At 55.9% G+C, this 15,204-nt stretch overlaps 1 protein-coding gene across 1 annotated transcript in view; it reads right to left on the bottom strand.

Moving 5' to 3' along the window:
• LOC119102762 (papilin) overlaps window positions 1–15,204 on the bottom strand; it is an 82,129-nt gene that overhangs the window by 11,937 nt on the left and 54,988 nt on the right. The window contains exon 6 of the mRNA XM_037226217.1: window positions 13,689–13,818. Coding sequence (XP_037082112.1) covers window positions 13,689–13,818 — 130 coding nt within the window. The remainder of the gene's footprint in view (window positions 1–13,688; window positions 13,819–15,204) is intronic.

Below are 15,204 nucleotides of genomic sequence, written 5' to 3'. Positions count from 1 at the left end.
GAAAGAAGGCCAGCAGTACTGCCTTGCGTCATTAAAATCACACCGAGCCTCCACGGCATTTCTGGGAACATCCATACTTTAGTACGATAGTTGAGATGAGATCAATATTCTTCAGGGGAAAAAGGTGACGGCACAGCTAAAAAAATGGCTCAATATTGGAAGTTATTCATATCTTCCAGCGACTCCGGTGCAACCAATGAACCACGGTAGGCTACAATGCGGCACCACAGCTCTTTAAAATGATCTACGAAGCAATATATTACTATTCAAAGCACGTAACTTACAAGCGTACGTCCGGCCAGAAAAGTAAAGTAAACAACATTACGATCTAAAATGTAGGCGGCGGTCGGCGGAGGGCTTCGCGGTGTCCGCCGTGTCGGTGTCGACCGCGGTGCCAGTTCCGCAGGCCAGCGGAGGCGCGGCGCAGAATTAATGCACGGGGATAACGCTATCTAAATGGCGAATAACTGAGCCATTCGTCATCGCAGTGTTTTGCGAGGCAGTAATTCATGAGTGTGAATTCCGAGAATGGGGTGGTGGCAATCCTAGCGAGATATTCGGAGCAGTTCTCATGACGTAATCACGGGGTGCGATTTGGAGAGCAAATGACGCTTCCAGCCGACTATTATGGCCTACAGTTAACTAATTCGTTAGGATTCCGAGCAGTCGACCACGTCCCGGCTTGTCCCAAAGGTCTGACGAGAAGTGAACATAAGTACGCGGAGTTTCTGAGCGGCAGTATCCGGATATGACATTCATGAACCGCCTTGGGCAGTTGACGATATTATTCGTGGGCTTCTCATCGGCGTCATTTGCTATTGATACACGGAGTGCAGGTGCATGCTGTATTGCTATTTTTCTTATCTAGTTGAGCTGTCACGATCCAAAGGGGCCGACATAGCCTGAAGTTATCTAAAGGTCACCAGTTTGCGCTGTGGTAGTTCGACGCAATCTAAAACTGCCGCTGACATAGTAATGAGTCATGACGTGTTTCGGTTGAAAGCGTGGCGCACAGTGGCCGTAAGCATCAGAATGGGCGCCACAAAGTTGACCAGGTCAGCGCTTTCGTTTTCAAGTCACCGTCCCACTGGACGGCGCCTTCATTCGTGGCCTATCATCAGCCAGAGTTGCAATAGGCTATTCGTTCACGATGTCCTAGTGACAATCTCGAATTGGAAATTGCTTACCACAATTGTTCCAAAACGCAAATAACATAATTCGCTCATGGCCTAGAAACCCACCTTATCTGCAGAAAGCATCTTCAAATATCAGAATCGCAGTGCACCGCTGGCAATCACGTGTCATATGGTACGGCTAAGGCTGCTCACAAGCCCCAAACTCGTCTGTCCAGAGTTGACGTCCAGTTAGGCATTAGAGGAGCCGCGAGGTTCGCTTTCAAATACGGTAGTGACCCGTGAATCTGGCACGTACTCCAGACGCTCAGGGTGTGAACAGCTTCAAACAATTTTTACTGTGAGCGTATTTGGTACACAACGCTGCGGCCGCGGCTTCCAATATCGTTTGCGTTGAAGTCTCCACCGATTTTTGTGGTAGACTGTACCGCAGTATGTCTGCGTTGGGCGGTACAGCACACGAGGATACAGGCGGCTGCTATTCGTGTATCTCCAACGATGCTCTTTGTGGGTCGCTGAACACGTTATTGTTGACGTATAAATGTTCGCATGGACGAATCCCACGTGGAATCCGAGGGAAGGGGACGATAAAAACATGCAGTGTGCATCGCCTTTGGGACGTCGTGGCTCCATTGTCCCTTTGGATGCACCAATGAATATTTGTGCTTGCATGCTTCTCTTGTCGACGAGGTATTGCACGACTTTCACGACGAGCCCATGATAATAAATAACGCGGAATGTGGCCGGCCTTTAGCCACATTGGCAAGGGCCATTGCAAAGTCCACAGCGTGCGTACCCAGCAGCGACACAGCTAATATCACTAAAACGTATTGACCAAGGCTGTAAAGACGAGCATTCGAAACAGACTGCAGCTGACGGTTACCAAACGCCCCGTGACGTCAGAGCGGACTGCAGCTGACGGTTACCAGCCGCCCCGTGACGTCAGAATAGACTGCAGCTGACGTTTACCAGCCGCCCCGTGACGTCAGAGCGGACTGCAGCTGACGGTTACTAAACGCCTCATGACGTCAGAGCGGACTGCAGCTGACGGTTACCAACCGCCCCATGACGTCAGAGCGGACTGCAGCTGACGGTTACCAGCGGCCCCGTGATGTCAGAGAGGACTGCAGCTGACGGTTACCAAACGCCTCATGACGTCAGAGCGGACTGCAGCTGACGGTTACCAAACGCCTCATGACGTCAGAGCGGACTGCAGCTGACGGTTACCAACCGCCCCATGACGTCAGAGCGGACTGCAGTTGACGGTTACCAAACGCCTCATGACGTCAGAGCGGACTGCAGCTGACGGTTACCAACCGCCCCATGACGTCAGAGCGGACTGCAGCTGACGGTTACCAAACGCCCCGTGACGTCAGAAAAGATTGCAGCTGACGGTTACCAACCGCCGGGTGATGTCAGAAGAGCAGGTAGACACCGGCGGGACTGAGGAGAGGCGGCGGGCCCCCAAGACGACCAGGGCCTCAGGGGCGCAACGGCCAGAGCCGCGTCCCGTCACCGGCCCAGGGGTGCGACGGCTAGTGCCGCACCCTGTAACCAGCCAAGGGGTGCGGCGGCTAGTGCCACACCATGTAACCAGCCAAGGGGTGCGGCGGCTAGTGCCGCGCCCCATCATCATCAGCCTAGTGGCGCGACTGGCCTACCGGGACTTCACCGAGCGAGTCTGGGAATCCTGAGAGAGCCCGGGAGTCCCAAGGGAGTCCGGGGATCCTGAGTGAGTGTGGGAGTCCTGAGCGAGTGTGGGAGTCCCGAGCGAATCCGGATGTCCTAAGCTAGCCCGGGAGTCCCAATGGAGTCCGGGGATCTTAAGTGAGTGTGGGAGTCCTGAGCGAGTCCGGAAGTCCCGAGCGAGCCCGGGAGCCCCAAGGGAGTCCGGGATCCTGAGCTAGTCCAGGAGTCCCAAGCTAGCCCGGGAGTCCCAAGGAGGTGCGGGGATCCTGAGCTAGTCTAGGAGTTCCGAGCTAGCCCGGGGTCCTGAAGAAGTTCGGGTCCCAAACGAGTCCGGTGGTCCCGAGCGAATCCAGAGTCCCGAGCAAGCCCGAGAATCCCAAGCAAGTCCGGGAGTCTCGAGCAAGTCCGGAAGTCTCGAGTAAGTCCGGGAATCTCGAGCAAGTCCGGGGGTCTCGAGCCGGGCCGGGAGTCCGAACCAGGCAGCTGAGTCCGCAGCTCGTCCACCTCGCCGAGCTGAGGCCAGGCTCGGACGCCGGACCGCTCGCTAAGATCAATGGCTTATTTGGCTACATTAGCCGCTGCACCATTTATCAAAATGGCCGGTTGCGGGCATGCCAAGACTGCATCAGATATGAATTATGAATGCTCGCTGCCCCTCCCCGCGGTCGAAAATTTCGGTTCGGCGGCACCGCATCGCGCAGGTAGCGATAATTACCAGTTCTGATCACAAAGTAGAAGCATCAACTCCGTAATGAGCGAGTGGCACGCCGATGCGACCTCACCGCCACTCTTTGCCAAGTCAAGAGCCCCTGCGGGACTCTTTCACCGCGCTAGTTTTGGCGCGGCATTTCGTCACGTTGATGTGCCATGCGCGTGAGGCAGGCCAGACAAATGGGCGTGAAAAGGCAGGCACTGTGCATGGGTACGCGCAATGCAGATAGGTATCGTAAACAAGCATAGGCGAGCGCTTCTGATGATCACTTTTGCATGAAAAGGAATAAGTAAATTGTAATTGAACGCTACCATCCGACGTGCCAAAAAAACACCGCTCGCAATTACTGCCTACTACCCTGTATTGACCATGAATTTTTAAACGGTCTGAGAGTAACCAATAGTTTTCAAGCCGCACACGCCCACAAACGCATACACGCCCACACGTCCACAACCACATACGCGCACGCCCGCCCACAAACATATACACGCACGCACGCACACAAACGCACGCACACAAACACATACACACACGCCCGCCCACAAACATATACACGCACGCACGCACACAAACACATACACGCACGCCCGCCCACAAACATATCCACGCACGCCCGCCCACAAACACATACACGCACGCACGCACACAAACACATACACGCACGCACGCACGCAAACACATACACGCACGTACGCACACAAGCCTACAAAGGCGAGCCACGTGGATTCCACAGCTAAATCGTTGCGTGCGGGAGTCGACCCAAGCTTCACGACGCCCTATATCACCTCAGCAATTCCAGAGCTTCGACGTTTTCTGCACCACCTGCTCCAATGGCCCGAATAGGACCGGTGGCCGCGCCGCCCGCTCGTATATACCCATCTACGGCGCCTGGTAATTGGTGACACTCCCCCGAACATCGCTTTGCAGTAAATAGCGCCGCGCCGCGCCGAGCCGAGCCGAGGAGGCTGGAGCGCGGGGCCGGGGAAGGGAGGGGAGCAGGAGGGAGGGAGGGGGCAGGAAGGGCGGATCTGGCGACAGGCCGGCGAAGTTCTGCCGCCGATGCGGCGGCCACTCTGTCGCCTGGCCTCGAAATGAACCGGCGACACAGACGAATCGCCATTGAATGGCGGGATTCTACCCATTAGCGTCCGTTTTATCGGCCGAGTTTTGGAGTGTGGCGGCCAGCGGGAGCTGGTCACAGGGTCGGCAGAACAGCTCCGACTCCGGATCCGGCCGGCCGGACGAAGAGAGGGCGGGGTCGACGAAGAGAGAGCCAGCCAGGCGGGGAGAGGACCGGCCGAGCGGAGAGAGGGCCGGCCGGACAGAGAGAGGGCCGTGTCGACGAAGAGAGAGCCAGCCAGGTGGAGAGAGGGCCGGCCGGACAGAGAGAGGGCCGGCCGGACGGAGGAAAGCTGCTTGAGAGAAAGACCGCCGGGCAAAGAGGGAGGGCCAGCAGGCGGGGGGGGGGGGGGGGAGGGAGGGGGGGGGGGCAGCCCGCGGTCGGCGATCGACATTCGCCACCGTCGCCGCTATTACCCTGAGGGCGTCAGGAGGGGCGGCGGCCCTGCGCGACCGTCGCCATCGGCCATACGACCGGCCCGCTGCCCGCGACCGCCGCCCTCTCGCGCGACCGCCGCCCTCTCGCGCGAGCGGCGCCCGAGCGCATCGACGGCACAACGGCCTGCCGCTCGGCAGCCGAGCAACGGGCGACATGTCGATTTCGTTCGTTGGTTTCGACGCTCCGACGGTCTATTGATATTGCAGCCCATCTAAATGCAGCCTAAATCACATATAATGGTCCGAGTGGAGACATCTGACGACAGCGGAAAATCGCTTTCCTTTCGCATCCAGAACCGCCCATACTCTACAAACATCTCCTCGCACCAGAAACACCCCAACATTTGCCGCGACCACCGGCGAAATAGGCCCATTGGCCTCTGAACGATACGCGCGCACCGAGCGATACTTCGCTGGAAAGGTAAGTTTGCAGTGCGTGAAAGGAACTAGCAAACGCTCCAAATCTGGAAGAAACCAAATCAGAAGATGTTTTTTTGCAGATATTCGTAAGCTTTTTAGGAAAGCAAACAGAAGCCCTGTTTACTATGATACAATAATGAGCACGTTGCAAAAAGTTTTCCAGCATACAAGAGCTTCGCCATCAGAGAGCAGTACTTCATCATCCGGAAGAGTGTTAAACATAACAGACAAGATTTGTCTTCGAATAAAACTAATCTTTCTTCCTCCACAAAAAAATAACACAGAATTGCTAACAGCATAATATGTAACCATCGTCTTGCATTGCACCTGCAAAACTAGTCAACAAGCAGACTTTAAACATGCAAGCAACAAGCCTGCTTCAAAGATCTCTAATGCTATTTATGGTGTGATGCTGCGGGTACAATTTTATTAAATTATTTGCCAACAATGCCAAAATTTGGGGGATATAGCACAGCCGCCGTATGGACCACATCAATCCGCAAACGATCAGTTTGAGGTGATTCTAGATACTACCGCACATAGAGAAAGTGTTCCATACGTAGCTGCCATACATAGCTACGGCTGCCTTCATGTAGATGTAACTCCAATGGAAGGGTGGAAAGGCGGGTGTATTGGAGCGGGGGGGGGGGGGAGTCGAGCCGGGTCCTGATTTATCTCCGTATTTTAAAATTACACTAATGGCGTTGCACAGAATATGAACCCAAATTTTCTCCTTTCCCCGCCGCAGTCACCCGCGCCGTTCAGACCAAAAAAAAAAATCGCTGTACTCTCCGCAGATGCATTGCGGTTAACTTCACTCCCAACGACCGCGCTGTTCAGTTGAAAGTATTTCTTGAGCTAAATATTTCGGTCCTTGCAGTTCATAGCATACCTTATACCTATTTCTGGCTTCGGATACCCGCCTAGATCCAGAGAAATGTCCTCAGGTGGCAATCACTGGTTACCACTGACTAGAATAACGCGCAATATCTGCAAGAAGGTTCCCAACAATTCAAAACTACTGAACGTTTCACGTAATGGGCCTCGGTAAAACCAGTCCGAGTCGGCGAGAATGTCGCCTCGCTGCACGAACAGCATTACTGCGTGGCGAGCGGGAGAAAACGGGCGACTGTCGGCGCCGGAGGCAGCCAGTGCCGCATCCATCCGAGTCTAATCACGGCCCCAGATCGGGTGACGCGCCGAAATACAGCCGACGGCGACGGCGACGACGCGTCTGAGAACGGCGACCGGACGGCCGACCGACCGCCGCCGCCGGCCGCCCCATTAGCGAATTGGCCGGCGGGCCGGGCCGGGCCGGGCCGAGCCGGGCCGGGCCGGGCCGGGCCAAGCCGGGCCGGGCCGGGCCGGGCCGGGCCAGGCCGGGCCGGACCAGGCCGGGCCGGGCAAGATTTCGGGGCGGCCGGCATCGATCGCCCCCGGCGCGCCGGCGGACCCGGCGGGCGCCCGGCCGCTGACGAGGCGCGACCGCCGGCCGTCGGCAGCGACGGCGGCCGTGACCGGTCCGTCGAGGCCGACAGCTGTCCGCGGGACGGCGGCCACGGCCGTCGCGCCACGACGGATCGCCGGACGAGCCGTGACGGTCTGCCGCCAACCGTCGGCACCGACGGCGGCACGGAATACGCCACGGCATGCGTTCCTCGCCGGCACCAAGGCCGCCGCACTAAGCGAGCCCGTTCGGCTAAGCGACACGATTTACCGAACAAAGAAGCGGGTCCAACTGGCCGGGCGGCGCGGCTTCAAAGAAAGCCATGAGCTAAACGACGCGGCAAATGTCTCGGAGAAGTCCGGCGTCGACATTGACCGGGCACGACCCGGCACCGGACACCGGGAACAAAGCGGTGACGCAGCGGGGCGCGGCGCCGCCGCCGCCGCACCGTCGCGGCAGCGGTCGCCGCCGTAAATCTTCATCATGCGCATGCATTATAAGAGGACCGGCCGAGAGGAGGCGACGCCACAGTCACGTGCGGCCGTGCCGCTGGCCCGCCGGCCCACTCGAATTCCGAGGAGCCGGGGCGAGCCTTTCCCGGGAAGCGGCGGCCGGCGTCGCCGTCCCGGCGGCCGACGTCATATCACAGCGGCCGCCGGCCGGTCTGGCACCGCGTGGCCGGGTCATCTGTCACCGGCCACCCACCGGCGCCGGCCGATGGCGCGCCCGAGGAGCAGCCCCGCAGCCGGACCGGACTCTGGTCAGCAGAGGAGCAGCCCCGCAGCCGGACCGGACTCTGGTCAGCAGAGGAGCAGCCCCCAGCCGGACCAGACTACGGTCAGCAGAGGAGCAGCCCCGCAGCCGGACCGGACTCTGGTCAGAGAGGAGCAGCCCCGCGGCCGGACCGGACTCTGATCAGGAGAGGAGCAGCCCCGCAGCCGGACCGAACTCTGGTCGCAGAGGAGCGGCCCCCGCAGCCGGACCGGACTAAGGTCAGCAGAGAGGAGCAGCCCCGCGTGCCGGACCGGGCTCTGGTCAGCAGAGGAGCAGGCCCCGCGGCCGGACCCAGACTACGGTCAGGAGAGGAGCAGATCCGCAGCCGCGACCGAACTCTGGTCAGGAGAGGAGCAGCACCGCAGCCGGACCAGACTCTGGTCAGCGCAGGAGCAGCTTCCAGCTGATCCAGACTACGGGCAGCGCAGGAACAGCCCCGCAGCCGGACCGGACTCTGGTCAGCAGAGGAGCAGCCCCGCAGCCGGACCCGACTACGGTCAAGAGAGGAGCAGCCCCTTAGCCGGACCAGACTCTGGTCAGGGCAGGAGCGGCCTCCGACCGATTCAGACTACGGTCACCGCAGGAGCAGCAGCCGACCCAGACTATGGTCAGCGCAGGAGCAGCCTCCAGCCGATCCAGACTATCCGGCCGATCCTTCAGGCGAGCCAGACGGCGGCCATCGGGAATACCATCTCACAGCAAGTCGAGACCGGGCAATCGCCACAGGAGCTGCCTCTCAGCGGGCCGGGACGCGCACAATGCAAACCCGCCCGGCTTTTCTCTTAATGGCGCACCCACAGCCTTCTGCCGCAATGACGTCTAGTTTCTGCTCATGATCTTCAGGGTCAGGGTCATTATGCACAGGAATCTATGCCACTTTCAAAAGTTCATTGTTGTTGCTCAAAGCTATCAATTAATCCGTTCAAAGCGCAAGTTTGAGAAACGCGCAAGCTCTCTGAGGATTCTTACATTTGGAAGGCACCTCACATAACATTTTACCCGTTTAGCAGAACTTAACGCCCTTATACAGAGCAGGATGCGTGCTGAAGTGAAGCCAATGGTTGAGTCGGGCAGTCATGGTGGCAACTCCTTCCCCTAACCTTAGAAAACTAGACGTGTTCACCGGCAAGCCCGCAAGGCCATGGAAGATCCGGGCACCACGGAATGATCACCTTACGCGTGCCTTGGGTGCTTTGACTACAGAGATAAAACCCAATGAGAAAAAACACATTAGCAAAGCCAATGGCGGGTTTGTGCGAACGAAATGGCGTAACATGCGCTCCGCGTTTGCGAATGAATGCAGTGCGAGGATCGGTGCACTTGGAAACTATATGAAAGGCTGCATAGCAAATAGTGGATTCAATGTGAACCTTTAGGAACAAGCGGCGCGATGCAGATGTGTTTTAAAACAGTGTAATGTGGGGCGACGTCAAACTTGGACATGACACCAGGCAGAAAATACTTCCAGCGGGCTGAGGTCACGCATAGCCAACAGCCATCTAAGTGATCAGGGATTTATTTTCACGCTTCGCAACATGAACGTAAAATGCCAGCAGTTTACTGACTACTTCCGATTAAAATTGAATTCCTTTAAGCACCTCACTAAACGCTGGAAGCAATCGTTCTGGACGAGGATGTTGAGAAGCGAGAATACAAGACACTTACTTTCAACCAAGGCCTTGCCTTGGTTAATAATACAGAGGTTTTTTAAATGTTTACAGCGGTAATACAATTGTCGGTGATCACGAAATGATGCTCAAACTCATGATAGATTACCATCTTACGGGAAGCCGTACCACGCAAACCCAACACAACGGCCCAATTCATCACGCATTCTAGCAGCGATGTTTCAGAACCGTGGCTGTTGAGGCTAATTCGTTACATGATAATGATCTTAATTAAGTCGCCTCAGAAGTAAGGGCGGTGAGCATCTTTAACAAATTCATTGCCCAATTTGTGGCAAGTTCGACTTTACATTATTAGTCCAGAGCCGCCGGGTACGAGCCGGCAGCAGGATCGAAGCCGGGCCACGGGCACGCCGAACCGTTTCACGTCAACTCGATCTATTCGACGCCTGCTTGCGTGTGGCTGAACAAAGCGTGTGGCCCCGCTGGTGCGTCAACACGAGGCCTCAATACACAATTTAGAATAGTGAAGTATTTCAAGAAGCGTACAATTCTGGGCGAAATATACGTATTTGAAAACAAAATGATCGTAGCGCATAAATAATTGAATTTTGATTCCTTTCTTTTCTGAAAGGATTACGCCTATTAGTTTTCACTGGAGCACGGCAGATTTCAAAGCGTGAGGAAAAAAGACAGCAAGCGTTAAAGTGTCACGAAAAGAGATACAGATAACGAAGAGTTGCACATCTTGTTTTGACTTGTTTCCTGCTCACATTTCTCCGCCAAATTGATAGAGGTTTCCACAGCATGGCATTCTCAGCGTCGTTCACTAGACAATACCTGCGGAAAGGAAGCCTATACCGCGTTGAAGCATAACAGCTGTTGATGTTCATTCACTACGGGGTTGTACTATTACCGACCATATACCATGCGCAGATAGAAAGCTTAGCATCTTCGAAGGCTAGCCAAGCTGGTTCTTACTCACTTGATCTCGAGGAAATTTGTTCACACTCCATAGCAATGGGGGAAAAATATGTCGTTTGACCGTTAACAACTAGAATACCGTCGGTGGCAGCTCCCCAATTCCTATCTGTTTTGAGCCAGGGTGGCGAAAGGAAGGTTTATGCAACAGTTTGGTCCCGATCTCACCTCCGTGCGCGGTGCGGCGCCAGCAAACCTGCCTCATGGGCCGAGCACAAACTGACATGGTTCTCTGCGAGCGATATAGCGGAGTGAAGCCTCCCTTTTTGACCCCACAGCAGTACTGACCCGCGATCCGTGTCGTTGAACAGAACAGGAACATGGCTAACCATGGGCATCACTGACATATTTGGAGGAGTGTGCGCTCGCGCGTGGAAGCCGCTTTGAAATGATCCATTACTAGGCTGAGAGCGCCGGCTCAAAGACTATGGCGACTTTATATAAATATAAAGGCTAACAACAGCTCGATAACAAGCCTTAAATAACCCGAGAACCGCCGGCGGTACAGCCCCAAAACCTCACGTGCTCTGAATCAGCAAGACGAGGGGAATATTTGTATGACACTTGGGCCCGAGCGGGCCGCCATGTGTGGCGTGGCGCGAGCAACTTGCTACATACGGTTGGCATTGGTGACGATCGACAACTCGCCACTTTCAAATTCATGGGTGCGGCTGTTTTGCCAAGTTATCAAACTATAGTGTTTCGGGAAATACTGGTCAAACGACGTTATAGGGTATTGTCTACTCTGGCAGCACTCAACGTTCCAAGCTGGGCTTATGATCACGATCACGAGAGACGAGTGATCGCAAGTAACGTCACGACTGTCGCGTGCCACGTGCCACATGTCACGCTTGCAAATATGTCAGTAGCGAGCAGACGGATGTTGTTAAAACCGGAATATACAGGAATACATTTTCGTTATGGGAAATAAATGTGTTCTGACACTATCTTTTCTGCATTGCGAGTTCTTGTGTTGCGAATAACGGACTTTTAAAATACACCAGGAAGCACTCGTTAACCGACGTTATCAAACAAGAATTGGCATACATGATAATATCAAGACGGCATTTACACTCGTGATCATGAGCGCTTTTCATAAACGTCGAGTTTTTTAAACAATTGAAGTCGTCGCTCGCTTGGTAGTTCATGAGGTGCCTCCTAAAAGTTCGATTAACTGGAACCTAGGAGCTCACATATATATTTTCGCAACCCGAACACAGCGACGACGGTGTCCATTGGCTTTACTGCCAGCATACAGTTTGCATTCGCCCATCTCCGAGTTCCGTTGTGTATGGCAGTGGGTCAGCCAGAGCTCGCCCCTGCCTGGAGAGCCCGAGCCGGGCAGTTAGCCGTAGCGCCGCACCTCGGGCACGTGCGCCCACTGACTGGCCAACTGCAGGACAAGGTCAAGGACGGCGGAGCGGGCCAACCCATGATGCAGCAGGACACGGTGCCCCGTTTCTGATTTGTCCCGCAGGCAATCTGAGACTACTGTGTGGCCCTCGAAAATTACGTGATATTGATTGCCTTCGGTTGCTATGGAGCTGAGCGTTTGGTGGCGAGACGTTTTTAAGAGCTTGCATTAGTTGTATTATTCCTGTGAATGATTTGCACTCAAATAGCCTTTAATATCGTTGGAACGTTTTTAATGACTACATGCAAGTATGAATACGAATGCATGCAGCACGTTCCAGACCAATTTCATATTGTGAAACCTGAAATGACGCCCGAATTGCTGTTTTGCATTATCAATCGCTTAAACACCCGGGCTTCACCGAGTTGTTCCAGCTAGTCGACAACATGTGCCGTACAAAGGTGCGATTTGTCTCCCCAAACATGAGACTTTCAGCGTAGTTTTCATCCCTCGGTGCGCAAATCCCCAAATACACAGCAGGTCAAGAGTTTGGCAAGCGTCGAGCACTCGCATACGACCTATTTTGTACAGTTCCCCATCCCGCGCTGAAAGCCTTGCAGAAGATGGAAAACGCAACTTCCAATTTCTGGCGGACTCGGACAGGCGCAAAAACACGGCCGTCGCCGCCCTCCACTCGGCGCGCGCGCCGCCGGACGGCGCGGCGCACGGCCGCTGGCGTGCTGCAGCCAACTCCAAATTGAAACTCGTCCCGCCGCGGATGTGTTTTGTTGCGTGCATGGCCCCCGCCAGCAGCGCGGCGCCGCGGCCCGCCGACCAAATCGGCCCAGTTAACGAGCGCCATAGCGGCGCTCACGGGCCCATTTGCCGTCCGGTACAACCGCGGCCCGCCGGTTTGGGAGGTCCGGTCCCCCGAGTGTGTGGGGAGGGGACGTGCAGCCCAATTTATTTGCCGTGGAATCGCACGGCCCGAGACCGGGTTGAAATGGGCCAGGCACCTCGACGGTTGGCGTGCTCCGGCGCCCCCACCGCCAGCCTGGGGGCGGGGGTGCAGCCGAGCGCAGCCTCGCGACCACGTCGCAGACCGCCTCGCGTCGTCACCAGCCCTCTGGCGCTTGTTTGCGTGTGGCCGGACAAAGCGCGCTGCCCGGATAATGCGTCGGGACGCGCGCCGCCGCATTCATTGCGACAGGTAGCGCACGCCTCAAACGTCGCCGAGCGGCCGGCCGAGTGATCCGGCCGACGCAGCCGCGCCACTCCACGCCTCAAACGAGCCGCTGAGCTCTCAGTCAATGCGGCCGCGCTGCGAGCGAGTGTGACACCTCTGCCGCGCTGACAGCGAAAGCGGGGTGCCATCGACGCGTCGGGAGCCATCGTGTTGTAAGACCTCCGGCGGTGGTGGAAGCGATTCACACTAACGGCCGCTTGCCTTTGCTTTGATAGTAGCACGCGATGTCGTGGTTACTGGGCATGCTTGCTGTTGTCATTCAGTATCGCTGCATTCTCAGATACAAAGAGTACAGAAAGAGTTTTAAAAATAAACTTCGAAACCATTTCTTAGGGTTCAAATGAAATGCGGAATGACATCTGTGTCAGGACACGGCCGCAAGAGGAATGCAAAACATTCATAAGAACATAAATTAAATATGGATCTTCAGCTGCTGGGATGTAAGCGACAAATTCCGCACAACATGCGCAACATATCGACCATACTGCGCAGCATTGCTCCCACTGCAAACACTTGAGTGTGTCTCCCCATTAATCACCATCTTTCTCTGCGCATCGCCCTGCGTCACTGTGCACTTGACACAGACGGCCGCCCTGCCCTGTCACTCCAGCCCTTTGCTGTGCTCCGGGCCGGTGAAAGGATGGGCATCCTCAGTCCGTGACAGGACTGCACCGACCGCACACGGAGCACGCCCTACTGACCAGCCTGTCGTCTGTGACCCGACCTGCTGGGTGAGCGGTACCCACTGACCTGGCCTGGCAGGGCACCAGCCCACACTCGACGAGCCGGTCGCGTGGCCTCAGGCGGTGGTCGCAGAACTCGTCCGACACCTCCACGCCGCTTCGCCGACTCTTGCAGACAGGGCGCGCCACCTGGAACCCTGCCGGTCGCAACGCAACGCGCCGTCACACCGGGTCAGTGCGCGGTGAACATAGGCACTCGATGTCGTAACAGAGGGCCGATGGTTCGTAGAGTTCCCCCTTTGGTTGTTGGTAGAGTTTAGTTTATCCATGACCGTATTCCGCATTTGGGACTGAGCCTAGCTACTGCGCTCGCGTTTTGCTGCAATGACCGCAGCTGTTCCATTTGTTGAAAAAGTAACGCGAAAATCAAGGCAGCTATCCATTGTCATAAAGCTGGCGACAATAATTTGGGCCTTTGGCCGACTCGACATTTCGGGCACATTGCGTCAAGCGTCAAAGCAGTCCAACGATCGATGGATGTGAGATTGTTCGTGACTATGAGATCGGCTGACGCGGCTGGTCTCTATCCGAAACCAGCTACGATGGTGCCACCACGGGGCTTGTGCCGGTCTCTACCCGAAACAATCTACGATGGTGCCACGGAGCTCGTGCTAAACTCTACCCGCGACCATCTACGATGGTGCTACGGAGCTCGTGCTGGACTCTGCCCGTGATCAGCTACGATAGTGTCACGGAGCTTGTGCTGGACTCTACCCGTGATCAGCTACCATAGTGTCACGGAGCTCGTGCTGGACTCTGCCCGTGATCAGCTACGATAGTGTCACGGAGCTTGTGCTGGACTCTACCCGTGACCAGCTACGATAGGTGTCACGGAGCTCGTGCTGGACTCTGCCCGTGATCAGCTACGATAGTGTCACGGAGCTTGTGCTGGACTCTACCCGTGACCAGCTACGATAGTGTCACGGAGTTCGTGCTGGACTCTGCCCGTGATCAGCTACGATAGTGTCACGGAGCTTGTGCTGGACTCTGCCCGTGATCAGCTACGATAGTGTCACGGAGCTTGTGCTGGACTCTGCCCGTGACCAACTACGATAGTGTCACGGACCTTGTAGGTGTGCAGTGTGAGCATGAGCTCCTGTGCGCTAACAGGTGCAATATGCATGACTCTCGGGTGTCTTCGAACGCCACATCGATGTCTAATCAATTGCCTGTGCCACAGGCTCGCACGACCCGTCGGAGCCATGTCCCGCACCGCCAGCCCGTATCTGAAGACGTGCACCGAGCCCGGCTTGGTGACAGACACCGCTGACGGCTGACAGCTGTTAACTGAAGCTATTGGGACATGTTACGTGATGGAAGATTAGGAAGATACATATTAACCCTCGCCCTGATGGTTGATACGACGCTCACCTGTAAGGTGAGAGTCGCATCATTTGCTTTTTTGTAGTACTTCTCCAGCAAACTGTGCAATCGCGGCCAACTTTTCAGTAGTCTAAGGAGCATGTATTGCGCGTGTTTTGACACCAAAAACGTATCGCTAGCTTTTCTCGCTCCGAAGCGGC

Source organism: Pollicipes pollicipes, unplaced genomic scaffold (genome assembly GCF_011947565.3).
Source record: "Pollicipes pollicipes isolate AB1234 unplaced genomic scaffold, Ppol_2.1 Scaffold_5724;HRSCAF=6776_pilon_pilon_pilon, whole genome shotgun sequence".
Lineage (NCBI taxonomy): Eukaryota > Metazoa > Arthropoda > Thecostraca > Pollicipedomorpha > Pollicipedidae > Pollicipes > Pollicipes pollicipes.
Note: the sequence above shows the minus strand (reverse complement) of the source record. Positions and strands in the feature narration are given on the sequence as shown.